Below are 15702 nucleotides of genomic sequence, written 5' to 3'. Positions count from 1 at the left end.
CTCGTCTCGCCAGCTCCCCGGAGGAGGGGAAAGTGCCGCTGCGCTCTTCGGCATGTCTGCGCACCCGTAGCCTTCGCGGAACCCTTTCCTCGGTGGACACTCGGAGCGACCTCGACCCCGCTTGGTTTTGGCTGGGTGTGTGCGCTGGCTCCGGGCGCCATGCCGCGGTGGCCGTGGCCGGAGCCCCTGTCCGCCGCTCAGCTCCGGCGGCTGGAGGAGCACAAGTACAGCGCGGCCGGCCGCTCTCTGTTTGAGCCGCCCTGCCAGATCTACTGGAACTGGCTGGTCCTGCAGGTCCCCACATGGGTCGCGCCCAACACGCTCACCATTACAGGACTTGTCATCAACATCATCACGACTGTCATCCTGGTGTACTACTGCCCTACCGGGACGGAGGAGGTAAGAGCAGGGGCGCTGCTGAACCCCGCTTCCCGGCTCTCTGGCTCGGCCTGTTTGAGCTCTGCTGGGCTGTGTAAACAAAGCAGGGGCAGGAGTCTGCTAGTGTGCCAGCCTGGCTCTACTGAGCCCTGTTATCTCCACAGAGCAGAAGCGCTGAGGCAGGAGCAGTAAACAAGTGCCTCTGTTCTTCAGCCTGTGGTGGGGTCTGTTTATCACAGCTAACTGAGTACTGGTCAGACACGTACCCTCAACACCTGTGATTAGGAAAACCATTACACACTCCTCACTTGTGGTCAGAAACCCACTGACCGTCATTACAGCTCATTAGGAGGATCATGTCAGTCATCGTATGCACAACCAAAAAAACCTGTGGTCATCATACAGCATTTCGTCTGTCATGCAAATGCCTTGTAGATCCATTTAGGATGTTTTTCACTTTTTTACCTCATTTGAATCTAAAAATTTATGATGAATGGACCGATAGAAATGCTCTAAAAGGACCTTTACATTGACTAATGTGGAGATATGAGTTTTTTGCTTGACAGCGATGATATAGTGACATTATTGTTATACACTGACGTTCATAAAAAGAACCCCCTGAGGTGTACAGATGTCATACACGGATGCTTATCAGCGTTGGTGGAGGTATTTGCTGGATAATTACACAGATTGACTTGATGTGTCAACAAGACAATGCAGAACTAATCCAGACCGCTCATCAGGTGTAGTGAGGAAGGTCAGGTGAAGTCATGAACAACACAGTCCCCAGATTTAGGCAGCCTTAAGAACTTGAGGGACTGTGTTGAGAAATGTGTGGAGAAGAAAAAAACACCCACTATAACCTGAGGTCTGTGGACAGCGGTGAAGAAAATGTGGCCTGACGATTTGACCTGTCAGTAAGTGGCCTAAACTCTGACTCCCCCATTCAGTGAGAGAACACATTTGTTATACAGCCTACGTTTATAATATAATCATATGTGATATACAACAATACAGATGTAGCAAGCAGTTACAAGGTAAAGGAGAGTAACAAGCAGTGTTGGAGATTTGGAGGCCTTTTGCTGTCCACTGAAAAACATGTAGCTCCATTTTTGTCCGTTTTTAGTTTCTCCATGGTTTGAACCCTGTAGCTGCTTCTGTACACCGTGTTAATAATTCTCGATGAAGAGATCAATAGAAATTCTTACTACTTGAATCCAAAATACTTGGAATAATCCTACTTTACATTAGTTAAGCACAATTTAGTCTTCTTCTGTGTTGGAAATACGTGTTTTTCTCATTGAACAGCGACAATCTTCTGGCAAAGTGTGAAAACATAAGGGCAAGGAGTTGCTAGCTGATAGCTGCTAGTCAGCTTGGCCCTCTGCCCCTTAACCCACCACAAGCATTACACTGTGGTCTCTTGAGACAAATAGTTTGGTCATCCATGATTAAGATCAAGTAGGGGTGCATCAGAATTACCATATTTTTGCCTCTAAACAAGCAATCCAACCACTTATTATGTTGATTTTGAGCAGATGTGTGTTGACTGTGGGCGACTGAGCTTCTATTTAGAAGTTGAAATGGCAGTTTGGCTCTATTAAAGAGTTAATAATGTTGTTTAAATGATCATCAGCCAATTTGGTAGTATAGAAATTGTAATCCGTCATTTGGGGAGGAACGGTAGACACTGTATCATGAGTTTTAAGAAAACACTGTGAAAAACTACCGAAATGGTGTGGGGCAAGAGGAGGCCAGAGGAGGACCAACTAAAAACTGATAGACACCATTTGAGCTGTTCTTCTAGACCCTCTGTGAATGCCAGTGCATTAACAAATAATATGCTAGTCCAGTGCTACTCAAGCCTGGTCCTGGAAGCTCCCTGCTTCAACCCCTTATCACAGCAAGGCTAGGGTGTATTACTCAGTAACTACAGTGACTTCTGTACAAACTGGCAGGGCTATTCTCTGCTAATAGAAGTTTCTAATAACACTTTCAGCCCGCCGGAAGGCCAAAGACTGTTTAAGGGGTTAACACACCCCCTGCAACTTTAAAGGGCTTGTTAATAAAAAAGCTGGTTAGTTGAATCAGACGTTGGTGTTGGGAGCAGGTAGGGCCTCCAGGACCGGAGTTTAGAAATACTCACTATGCTAGTCATGCCGTCGTCACTTGTAGAAGTGAAAAGTGTTATCACTTCCTAAAACCTGTAAAAAAAAAATCCCTTGTCATCATTTCTCACATGAACATTGTTCTACCCAGAATACGCACAACACTACATGAATCACGGCTTGCCGGCAGACAGTCGAATGATCAACAGGAACATTACGTTAAATAGCAGCCTTGATAGTGTATTCTCTGTCCAGCACAAATCAGCTACCGCAAACAGGCTTTATCTGTCCTGCTTCTTTATCTGTCACTCGACCTTTGACATTTTCCACACGCAGTGACCTGGGTTCAGTCTAACCCATGTTAGTTAGTAGTGTGTGTGTGTATGGACATAACCCCTTGCTTATATCAGGATCTGCCTACTGCGGCCTTCAGGCAAAGTCCGGATTCCGCTGCTCCTAGTTTATTGCCACCAGGATCAGCAAGTCCCTATCAGAGGTGAACCCACCTGTTACTGCAGTGGAGCAATGTAAGATAAAGCCTCACCTTTGTCCCTGTTGGCAAAAGGTCTGCGGAATTCTGTAGCCAAACAAAGGAATGAGGTCAGCTCTTGTCTAACTAACAATAGCTCTGCTATGAGGTGAGGTGGTCACTAAATGCATTGGCTGGTTGAGCATAAATGCTACATACAGTGTAGTGAAGTGTTAAGTAAGTATTACTTACTAATAAATATAGACATAATATAATTGTAATTATAAAAGTGTGTTGATATGGCTGTGGCTAAAATGCAGGTTATTGTAACGACATGTTTGATTGATTGGACCTGAAGATATTAAGCATTCATTTGCTAGACTATTTGTCTGTAGTGCCATCCTTCACAAAGTTGCTGGTAAACGATACAGGATCACTTCCGGAGGAACCTACAGTAGATAAGAACGCAATGGCAGCTTTCCCTAAGGTGAAGCGAAAATGGCAATTGCGCAACACGCCGCTCAGATTAGCTGCGTGGACTGAAAAGGTTGTATTGGTGTTTGTGAAAATGTGAAGTACTGACGCGCCTCAGAGTCCTAACAGTCAGTGTAAAATGTGGTCTCTCTAATAAAAGTCAGGTGTGTTTGGTCACACTTCGGAAGGTTCTTTAAATTCACACTTGTGGATGAGCGATCGCAGAGCTATCAGATAATGTAAAAGACTCAGCTGACATGTAGTCATTAGAGGTGGCTCGGTGCCATTTTAAATACCAGCTAGGATCAAATTTGACGTACCTGCAAATAGGAATGCCACAAAACCAGATACTTGGTAGTCTGCATCAATTACACTGAAAATATAAAGCAATTAATTTAATGTATTTGAACAGGAACAGGGTTTGAAAAATAGCCTAGGTGTAATAAATAACACAAATACGCCACAAAATACTATTATTACAAAAGAAAAACAGTGGCATGAAGCCTTTGAGTCTTTTAAACAGACTATATGCTCTAAAACTCTTAAAACTGTAATGGCACAACAGTCCACAGTGGTACCCAGCCTGGGCATTAAACACAAGCAGGTAAAACTGGGATGTTTTTGATTGGAACAAGAAGAGCACTGACCCGCTTCATAGTATCAAGTTTACCTCTTTGTGTTTAATGCTCAGGCTGGGTACCACTGTAGACTGCTGTGCCATGACCTGGAAGCTGTAAATGACCCATCATGATCACTAGATCACACTTCATGGTTAAAAGCCTATGCTGGACTTGAGGCTAGGAACCAGGTCAGTGCTCTCGTTGATCGGAACAAGAGCACTGACCTGGTTCCTACTGTCAAGTCCAGCATAGGCTATGAGTCGCAGTTTCCTCACCTGCCCTTACCCACACACTTGTTTTTGTAGTACCTTTCTTCCGCACTTTGCATCAGATGCCGCCCCTCGTCAGTTCAGGAGAAATCACACGTTAGAATTTTTGGTATTGGCTCCAAAGTCTTATTAAGTTCTCCTGACATCCCTATCAGACAACATCCATACTGATACACATCTAGTATTTCATCTTTGATTCCCAGTGATGCCACAGCCACCTGTTTGGCCTCTCTCTGGATGGCTAAAATGTTACCAGGACTGGCAGTTAGCTCTCGCTGATTGGATGGCGGAAGCACTTGCTAACCTTCACCCCGCCACTGCTGGTAGCATCATATGAGGGGGGTACGAACTACCCAAACACTCGACTGCTCCACAGTAAGAACCCAATACAGTATCCCAATGCATCACCTCCAGCAAGAGCGTCTCCAGATACGCAGCTACAGAAAGCCAGACACTTTGGTACTGTATGTATCTCGTGAATCATACCCCATACCCCAGAAGACAGGCTGCTGCTGAGCACTGAGCTCTGATCCTATCTTAGCCAAAGCTAAACTTCAAGTAAGGAAGTTGCTTTTGTTCAGGTCATACAAGGAACTCAGAGGAATACCATGATGCATTGGGATACTGTCAACCTGTCAGACTTGTTTGTGTTGTTCCAGAGTCATTTTTTCTTTCTGTACCACTTCTTGAATATTCATATTCATCTGTACCAACTCCTAAAATGCCTTTACATCACATTAGCAGCAACTAGCAGAAACAGTGTTGTTATGCTGGAAAAAAACAACAATAGAAAAAAAGAGAACGGAAAATAGATGAATAAGAGCTTTTGTATGAACCCTGATAACCTGTCCAACCTCCAGGAAACGAGTGGAGGATTCTAGCTGACGTGCAAACATGCATACATACTTGTCAGAACTCCCTCAGAGTCTCCCTCCCTCCCTCCCTCTCTCTCTCCCTCTTTCACACACATACAAATGACTGAAATTATTTCATCACAGGACACTAGGGATGACCAGATGTGGGAATGGGAATGGGCCTGATGCCATTTTCTGATATTTTTCATGTCCGTGTTTGCTCATGCTGATACATTAACATGTAGGAACTGGGACTACACACCGGTCAGCCATAACATTAACTCCACCTCATTTGGTAGTTAGGGGGTAATGTTTCTTTACTCAGTGTCCACTTTATCAGCTCCGCTGACCATATGGGAGCACTTATATTATAGCACACTATAATTGCAGACCGTAGTCAGTATGTTTCTTTGCATACTCTGTTAGCCTCCCTTCACCCTGTTCTTCAATGGGCAGGACCCCACAGGACTGACCACCACACCACAGAGCAGGTAGTATTTGGGTGGTGGGTCATTCTCAGCACTCCAGTGGTGGTGTGTTAGTAGTGTGTGTTGCGCTGATATGAGTGGATCAGTGCAGCAGTGCTGCTGGAGTTTTTAAACACATTACCGTCAATGCTGGACAAAGAACTGGTCTGCCAACCAGAAATATCCAGCCAGCAGCTTCCTGTGACCACTGATGAAGGACTAGTGGATGACTAACACAAACTGTGTAGCAACAGATGAGTCTCTGACCCAGCTAGGTTTGAGTGTCCAACAGAGTACACCATGTCAGTATCACTGCAGTGTTGAGAATGCATAGAAACAGATGGACTACAGAATTATAGAACTACACAGTGCTCCTGTGTGGTAAGGTGAGCTGATTTAATGGACGAATGAGTGTAGGAGGTTGGAGGAGGTATTAATGTTATGGCTGATTGATGTGTATGTAGCTGGATTTGTTAACCAGTCACACAGAGATGTTGCAGGACTGTTAATGCAGTAGTCCAGCTTCACCTAAACATTCTGCTAATTTCCTCCAATGCTGTTTCAGTGAACCGAAATGAGCTCCTCACTGCGTCCTCCCATTCACAGATTCAGCGTTATTTTGAGATGATAACTGATTGTGTGATTCACCCCGTACAGAGAGTGTGTCTTTGTGCTTGTATTTGATTTGGCTAGGGAGCATCAGCACGGACTGGTAAACAAGTCAGCTGCTTTTCATAAAACTGCTTTGTGTTTATGTTGTGCCGGGCTCTGTTCCAGTACTCCAGTACAGCGGCCCCTTCTCCTCTCAGTGCTTAACCCCTGCACAGCACCCTGCTTTCAGCCCATCAGTTGTTGGGTTCTTACAAAGCCTTTTATGAGCAGAATTGTGCATGTGTGTGTGTGTGCGTGTCTGTGCAACCTTTAATTAATAAAAATTTGTACATAAAACGGATAGTTAAAGTAATAAAATTTTATTAGCTGGCACATGCTATAGAATACACACACACACAAACAAATGGCCATGTAGCTGAACTGATAGCTGTATTAATGTGTCCTCATGTCAGAGGCTGTGTTTACTACTTGTCAATTGAAAGAACAAAACCCAGAATGTGTCATTTTGTGTCAGGAGTGCCCACACTTTTGCATAACACTGTACTTTCAGCTGTATCTGATGTAGGTATACACCAGTCCTTTGGTTTTTACAGTAATCTCTGTTCATGTCTCCCTTTGTCTCTCTAGGCTCCAGCATGGGCCTTTATTCTCAGCGCCTTAGGCCTCTTTATCTACCAATCACTGGATGCCATAGACGGAAAGCAAGCGCGGAGAACCAACAGTAGCTCCGCACTGGGGGAGCTCTTTGACCACGGCTGTGATGCTGTCTCTACAGGTACAAACTACTTTTTAAAATCTCTTTAAGTATCTCTGTCTCTTTCTCTCAGGCTTTCGTGCTCAGAGTGTTTTGTTTGTTGACCATTTATGATGCAGACCCTGTTTCTGTTTTTGAACCGTCGCATCATATTCATGTTTCATCTCGACAAAAACACTGTGGTGAGGTTAGACAGCTTTTAAGGAAAATACGGTTAAGCCAAAAACAGATGAGGAAAACCTGATCCATGAGGTAGAGAACAGACAGCCATATGGTCCTTCCTTTGCAGACCTGTTTTTTTTCTTGTTAATTAGTTTTTTTTAGTGTCTTGGTTGCCTCAAAATCTAATAATAAATATCAGTAATGAACCCCCACTGTTTATATTAAGCTATTATTGCATAGTTACTTTATTATAGCAAAGTTATGTACAGTAGAAGATTCAGTAACTACAAACGATGAAACAGATATGTGAGGTTTGTAGTTATGAGTAGGAGAAGAAAGGGTTTGAACTGAGGCCGACCTCAATATACCAGCTTGAAAATACTTTTTTTTCCAAATTGTGTGCAGCCTGTTTGTAGGTAGGCTTCTTTGGATGTTGCTCTTTACCTGTGATTTGTTCTCAGTCTTCTTTTGTCCTCTTTGCAGTGTTTGTTGCTGTGGGGACATGTATATCTGCTGGAATCGGTGCTCACCCAAACTGGATGTTCTTTTGCGGCTTCGTGGGCATGTTCATGTTCTTCTGTGCACACTGGCAGACGTATGTGTCTGGAACACTCCGTTTCGGCATGTGAGTACATAAGAAGTGAAAATACAGTACACAGTGTTCAGTTTCAAACCTCAGACACAACACTGAATACAGTGCCCCCACACAGTTCTATAGAACTGTAGGAAGGTGGTGTTGCTACCCACTAATCTCCAAAAACATAAAAGGTTTAACATTCATTTACTTGATAAATTACTCAAGGTTTTGTTATCCATATATCGCTGCTGTCCAATGAAAAACGTGGCTCCATTTATGTCCGTTTTTAGTTTTCTCCAAGCTATAACATCTCTGTACACTGTGTAAGTAAGTCTGGATGAATGGACCAATAGAAATGCTCTAAATTTCTTGGCATAAACTCTTATTTCACATTGACTCATTCAAAGTTAAGAGCATTTTTACATTCTCCTGTAAGCTCACCATTTTGCAGATGCATGTATTTTTTTTTGCATTGGACAGCGATAACATTCATATACCCCCGAACTACCAGGGTGATCCTCCAATTTGCTTCAGACCTGTGGGAACACTGTAATAAACTTTAGCCTTATATTAGTACATATGTCAAATAGGTGAGTATGTGGAACAAAAACAAAGAAAGGCCAAACTGAGATCTTAATATTTTAAGCAGATGTAGTGCCGAAGTTATAGTTGTAAGTTATAGTGCTGACTTATGTTCATGTGTGAATTAGCTTGTGTATTATAATTACTTAATCTCCAAGATTTGTGTAGAGATAAAATAAATGTTCAGTGTTTTACCTTACTTTGTTTTTTCCCCAGTGTTGATGTGACAGAGGTTCAGATTGCCATCATAATTATGTATGTGATGTCAGCCTTTGGAGGAGTGAGTCTTTGGGAGACCACGGTATGTACACATATGTATACTATTACTTTATGCAGTCTGCAGGTCTGTTAAACGCACTCGCAGACACTCTTGTGATCTTATGAAAAAGCATTAACCAATAAGCATGCAATCAGAAAGCATATCTTGCCTGGGAAGATCCTTTTATTTTATTCCTTGAATTTGCTTAGAAATGAGCACATAACACACTAAACATTGTACTAGCTACTCTGTGTCGGATTCACCAGATAGCTGTAAACGTCTGTATCAGCTGTAGACATAAAAATAGAGAAGTTTCGAGCGCAACTGATGAGTCATTTTTAGTGTGCAGAAAAGTGTCTGCTCGCAAGTTCCTCATTAACACACTGTTTGCACATGTCATGCGTCAAATCCTTTATTTGCATGTAATCTACAGGAGGCAAGCTGCAATTTGTGCACATCCTGCAAAAAGAGGCTCACTTGTGGGTTAAAAAACATAGTGTGTCCTGCAAGAACATAAATCTTGTACTTATCTTTTATACAGCAATACAATAAGGTAGCTCCCAGACAGCACTGTTTCTGCATGCACATATACATGTCTGTATGTACACAAAAAAAATATTGACAGTGATTTTGATGGGTTAACTGCAGATGAAGTGTTACACACAGTTTGACTTGGATGTGAGTTTGAATGCTATAGATGAAATTCCTGAATAACAAAAAAATTTTACTCTAAGCTACTTGATGAATGAAGGTCAGTGTGAAAATGAGTGTTTAAGGCTTTGCCTACGGCATCCTATCAGGCCCCCTCACTGCATCAGTTAACCTGAACCTCTCTCTTATTGCTCACACTCCAAGACGTCTGGTTGATGACGGAACCATTACCTCTTTTCACAGCTTTAGAGATGAGAAACTAGAAAGAGGGGTTGTTTAAACTGTCTTTCCAATGAAATGTTTTGTTTACTTGGTTGTAGTTGCCTGTGCTCGGCATTAGGTTGCAGACCTTGCCAATTATGGGCATCATCGGAGGATTTCTGCTTTCAACCTTCAACTACTTCTCTGTCATCCTGAGTGGTGGAGTGGGCAAAAATGGCTCTACTGTGGCAGTAAGTGGTCTTGATATCGCTAATGTAATTGGACTAGGACATTGGATTCGACCACTCCAGTGTGAAATTATTGTGATCTCATTTTTCCCATGTGGAGATGAAGATCTTGACACATCTTGACGGATGACCAGCTATACGTTACTCTGTTTGTGACTGTGTGTACTCTGATTTCCTGTAGGACACCAGCGTGTTGTCACCTGGCTTGCACATTGGCCTTATCCTCACATTGGCCTTCATGATCTTTAAGAAGTCCTCCAGCCAACTGTTTGAGCATCACCCATGCCTCTACATCCTCACCTTCGGCATGGTCATTGCCAAGATCTCCAACAAGCTGGTGGTGAGTGCTACTGCTGTCCTCCTTGCTGAGGTTCTCTGAGGTCCTTTGACTTATCCAGACTTCAGTCATTTGGCTCAGCCACTTGCAGTGCTTGCCGCTAGTTCGTGTTGTGGTTCTTAAGTCAAATATCCCCTTGAAATAATATATGAGGAATCTGAGAAATTGATATCGCAGGGTTATGAGGTGAGCCTCATTGGCAAACCGTGAATGTCCTATTGGGGTAGGAAGGGTTTCCTGACGATGGACTGGTTACTCCTGAGTATCGCTTAGTTCAGTACAGTTCAAAGCAATAGACAAACATACTGTTCTGTTCAGTGAGCTGCATACAGAGCTGCTTTAAGCTAACCATTAACAGTTCACTTGCTAACAGTTTTGTGTGCACTCCCCAGGTGGCCCACATGACCAGGAGTGAACTTCACCTGCATGACACAGCCTTCATTGGCCCTGGACTGCTTTTCCTCAACCAGTACTTCAACAGCTTTATTGATGAACATGTTGTCCTCTGGATTGCACTGGTGAGTCGCTGTAATCTGAAGCTGCCTGGGAGCCACTGAGCTTCGTCTGAGCTGCTGAAAAAGCCCATAGCTGATGAACAGGGATATATTTTATAAAGACACAGCTTAAGGTCACAATAATGGAGTCAGGAGTCAGTGTTCTCACAGTGTTTTGAACCAAATTTGAATGAAGAAAATATGCAGTTAATGAGACTAGAGCTGAGATGAGGGAGAAGTGTGACGCATGTCGTGACTGGGCTGGAGTGGGCTGTTTATTAGTGCTGCTTGTTTGCTAACTTTGCCATACGTGTACTTAATTAGTATCAATTATTATTATTATTATTATTATATTACCATATTTATATACTGAGTGTATTAGAAATGTGCTTTAATATACTTTAATATACTACAACATTTACATTAAGACTGTCAGTCCAGGTTTCAGTCCTGGATTTTTTTCTTGCGCTAGTTAATGCAGTTGTTTGGATGGATTCCACGTCCAGGTTTGAAAACCTCTTGTAGATTTTACCTATCATATTAACATTTACAATTTTTACAAATGCTGATGGCATAATTCTGCTTTGGTGGTCACTATAGCATCCAGCCAATATGAAACCACATTTAGCAGCTACAACACTATATAGATTACAGGTGAACATATAGAGTAAGGTAGCCCTGGGGGGATCACAACACCAAGTATGCAAATAGTTGGTGCCAGGAGCCAATGGAAAAGTTGTGAGTTTTACTTAAATAGGTTGTATTCCACACACAAGCCCACTGTATATTAGTGAACCAGCACAGCTAACTCAGTTACTGGACTTCAGAAACATCAGTATGGGAGAAATGGCAACAGAATAATTATTAAAAGGTGATTTGAATCAAATATCTGTAAAACGATCAGAATGGGATACCAAACTCAAATAATGTGGGATATATTCAGTTTTACGTACCACAGACTTCATTTATTCGGGTCAAAACAACTTTTGGGATTGTAGTAAACTTTTTTTTATGTAGTAAAATTGTATATAATCATTTTATGTGACATTTTAGGTTATTGACAGAAAATTATTGTAGTAAATTTGTTTTAATATACTTTGCAAAATGTCCAAGTATTTCAACCTAACCCAAGTATTAAACAGATATTACATTAAATTAGCTGAGAAATATTTTTTTTTATTAAAAGTACACTTCATAGTAATATATTTATAAAAAATATACTATAAAAATATTAAATATTAAGTCTTTTAAATAATTATTATTTTTAATTTGTTTATTTAGTTAGTTTTAAATGTGTACTTTAATCACGTCTGATTGGTTTGATTTTAAAGGATAAACTGTAAAGCAGAGGGACATATCAATAAAAAATAATGGAGGGCATATATATTATGTGTCCTGGCGCCCAAGAGACTTGTGTGTGTGTGTGTATTTCTGAATTATTGCCTGAACCAAAGAGGTCACATCTTGCAGGCCCATCAGTAATATCAGGAGCTTTGTTTATAGACTGCCTGCAGGATATTTATTAGGGTAATAAGAAAGGAGCAATGGCTGTACTTGTGAAAGACCAAAGATTTGGAAGTAACATTACCATTGATTGTTTTTTGGCAGCCACTCTTATTACTGTCATATTAAACTTTCATTCTAAGTCAGTATTAAGCCAACACCAGTGGCTTGCGGATGGCAGGCAGCTGTAAGAGTCATTTCATTTGGTTCATATCATACCAAAACCACCAGCAATTTCCACTCAAATAACATGTAATATAATACGCAGAACAGGTTTGATTTAGGTTCTGTTTTGTGTTCAATTCAGCTCTAAAGTTAGCAGTAATATCGCCGCTGTATCTTTCTTTCCTTTTTGGCAGAATTTGAATCTGGCAGTTTTTATTTACATTATGTAGATTTAATGATGAATGGAACAATATAAATGCTCCAAAATGACTTATCTTACAGTTGTTTTAGATTGACATCTGTTTAATGTTACAAACACATTTTTGGAGATAAAGTGATAAAGAAAACTGTAAAATACTGCAACTTTAGAAAGTACACAAACATACTGTTTACAGTTGTGTTTTTAAGTGCGCCAGATCGAACCTTGCTGCCTTGTGAATCTGGTCTAACTCACTGCTTTTGTGTGTGTGTGTTAAACAGATCCTGTCGCTGGTGGACCTGACGCGATACTGCACCGGTGTGTGCCTGCAGATTGCTTCCCACCTTCGCATCCAGGTCTTCAGCATCACCCCACAGGGCAACGCCCATAAAGACTGACGTTTTGCCCGGCGGGAGGAGGAAGAGGGGCCAGCCGAAGACAGCGCCCCGCTTCTGGAACCAGAGCAGGAGAGCCAAAACCACAGCAGCCTTGACAGTGTGAAGACCGTTGACTAAATGACCTGAACCGTATCACACTTTCACTCGATCCGCTTCGAGTGGACCACTCGCATCTGCCACACTGGATGAGAACTAAAAAACACTTCCCCAAGTTTCTAAAATGTGATCCTACTAGGGCGTTCTGAAGCTTAGCATAATTTAAAAATGGTGCAATCCATCAAAATTTAAAACCGAAAATTATGTTTTAGGAAGATTTCACAGAATCTTTTTTTTTATTTAAAAAATACGAGCTAATGAGATACTCGTCATTGTTAACCTGTTTTAAGTGATGCCATTTCTTTCACCTGTTGTCTAACAGTGTTGATTTATAGAGCATGCTATTACAATTTAAGCCAAAAAGTCCAAAGCTTTTTAAAGCTCCAATTTTATAATGTAAAAAATCACAGTAGTTGTAAAAAAAAAAAGCTACTGTTGCATTTTGGGTATCATGAGGTGCCTGGTGTAATACAAACTATCTGCCACCACATTAGTTATATTTTGTAGCGTTTCCATCATGTTGTCCTACCCATGTATTTTCTTTAATGCAGCATTTCTATGCATTTTATACCCAAACAGAGCAGGAAGGTTTTCTAACATTCCGTAGCAGTGGTGCTGCCCATTTTGTACTTCCACAAAAAAAGTTGTATCTACATCCCTCCCAAAAGCAACGGTAGCTTTTAAAAAACAAAAAAAAAGAAAAAGAATAATAATATTCTCGTGATTTTCCAGTGATTAAAGCATTTGTGTTTACTTATTCTAACAAATTGACTGGATATGGTGTGAAATTGAGTCAGGTCTTGGTTGTAATTGTCAGGGGCTGTGGATACTGGCACCAGGATTGTGTGTTTGTGCTAAGAAAAATAGAACAAAACAAAACAGCGAGGACCCTCGTTTTGAGGACCACCCTGCCGTACCAACCTAAATGTTTGCATTCACTGTTTGTTGTATCTCCAGTTCCTTCCTTACTGAACTCTCTGAGGTCAGAGGAGCAAGCAGCAAGAGTGCTGAAGCCTGCTCTGAAGCGCTGGTGGGATGGATGGATGGATGACGAACATTCAGGGTGCTCCTGTGCCTGTTTGATGATGCACTTACTCTCACAACACTGCCTGCTTTCAATATCTCCTCCCAAAGGGCTAATCTACAAAATAAATTTTATGTGATTTTATGTGTAATTGAGCATTCCGGTGTGTTGCGTTATTCTTTGTGAATGAAACTCGTTCTGCAGTTCTGTGGAGCTTGGCATTGTGTACCTTTTGGAGATGCTGATGGATGCTGCTCTCGAATCTAAACCTCCCCACAAATCTGGTTAGTGCTCAAGTGCAGATAGCTTTCACAAGGCCATTCTGTTCCACTAAACACTGGGGGGAGTTGAGGGAACAGCTCAGCTACTCATATAAGGTGTATACACCAGTACAGGTGTGATCAGATACAGAAGGATGAACGTGTAGACCGTTAGACTGTTCCTCTGTATCAGATATACAGTGGCATGCAAAAGTAAGCCCTGGCTACCCCTGCTCAAAATTTACATAACTGAACAGTTCAGTGCATAGAAGATGAACTGGTCTCTAAAGATCACAAAGAACTAGTCTATTATTATTACAATTTCACAGTAAAAAAAAAAAAAAGTGCAGAAGTTAGGGCACCCCAAAAATAAATATTTGAGGTCTTAGTCCTATTTGTTTAACTAGGTGCTGTCGACCAGAGGAGGATGCTTCCCCTTTTGAGTCCTGCTTCCTCTCAGGGTTTCTTCCTCCTGATCTGAGGGAGATTTTTATGTCTTGCCACTGTTGCCATTCCCTTGACTACTTGGTGCTAAGACATGGAGAACTGCTTGTAGGGTTGCTAAGATGGCAAATTAAAGCCCATGTTTGTCTCCAATAGATTTAACAAACTCTGCAGTGATGGTGAACTTTTCTACTGTGCAGTGACACCTATACAAATATGGCCTTCATGGAAGAGTCATCAGAAGAAAACCCATCCCTGTGTCTTTCCCATTCAAATTCTGAAACATTTCAACAAGCTCGATACATTTTGGAAGCAAGTCCTGTGCTGGTGGATTGATTGTGCTTTGGGTTTGTGTTGCAGCCAGTGAAACAGGGAACAATTCACTGGTAGAGGGAGGAATGGGCTCAATTGAATACCAGCAAATTATGGAAGGGAACAGCAAACCCATCTAGGTGGGTAAAAGACGATGAAAAAACTTAAAAATCATGAAAACTCTTTGTATAGACCTCAAAAGAGCAAGACTGCAAGACTTTTCCAATAAAGAATGACCAAAAATCCCCCCCAAAAGAACTGAAAGAACTTTATTTGGCTACAAAAAGCACTTGCTGCAACTGCAACACTAGTCTAACTAGACTAATGATGATGCAGGGTGCCCACACTTCTGCTTCTGGCCCTTTCTCTTTTTGTTTTATAAAATAAGAGTAAAATTGCTTACAATTTTAAAATATAAAAAAATTGTCATCTTCAACTTTAGGTCTTGAAACACTACTGATCATAAAGTGATAAAAAGTGACTCACAACACAAGTGAAACACAAGGGTTCAAACAGCATCAATTAAATTGCATTTGTTTTTATTCTAAAGCAATCAGATATCATATATCATTTTCATTCATTAATTTTTATTTATTTATTTATTTTTTAAAAATACATTAAAAGAGCCCAAACGTCTGACACCTTCTAAACTGAAAGTGAGCAACCTGGGGAGCCTGATTCCTGCATGATTTTGTATTTTCTCTGCTCAAGCACAACTGATTCAACTTGCACATCGCTTGCCAGGTATCGTAGGTATGTTGGAGCAGAGCAATCTCCAAACTATG

General features: G+C 41.4%; 1 protein-coding gene across 1 annotated transcript; it reads left to right on the top strand.

Annotated features, from left to right (window-relative positions):
* Nucleotides 1–69: 69 nt before the first annotated feature.
* Nucleotides 70–14057, top strand: chpt1 (choline phosphotransferase 1). Its single transcript, XM_072673827.1, has 8 exons — nt 70–399; nt 6879–7026; nt 7651–7792; nt 8543–8627; nt 9557–9688; nt 9867–10025; nt 10415–10540; nt 12665–14057. Exons 1-8 carry the CDS (start codon nt 160–162, stop codon nt 12779–12781), a joined length of 1149 nt encoding a protein of 382 aa, XP_072529928.1. The 5' UTR covers nt 70–159; the 3' UTR covers nt 12782–14057.
* Nucleotides 14058–15702: the final 1645 nt, after the last annotated feature.

The sequence above is a fragment of the Salminus brasiliensis genome, chromosome 2 (genome assembly GCF_030463535.1).
Source record: "Salminus brasiliensis chromosome 2, fSalBra1.hap2, whole genome shotgun sequence".
NCBI classification, from domain to species: Eukaryota; Metazoa; Chordata; class Actinopteri; order Characiformes; family Bryconidae; genus Salminus; species Salminus brasiliensis.
Note: the sequence above shows the minus strand (reverse complement) of the source record. Positions and strands in the feature narration are given on the sequence as shown.

What these genes read in the sequence shown, in the direction of transcription:
- chpt1 (XM_072673827.1), top strand. Translation starts at nt 160, where the DNA reads ATGCCGCGGTGGCCGTGGCCGGAGCCCCTGTCCGCCGCTCAGCTCCGG. An exon ending in GGAACACTCCGTTTCGGCAT is followed by an intron (nt 7,793 to 8,542) that starts GTGAGTACATAA and finishes TTTTTTCCCCAG; the next exon opens with TGTTGATGTGACAGAGGTTC. An exon ending in TGAGTCTTTGGGAGACCACG is followed by an intron (nt 8,628 to 9,556) that starts GTATGTACACAT and finishes ACTTGGTTGTAG; the next exon opens with TTGCCTGTGCTCGGCATTAG.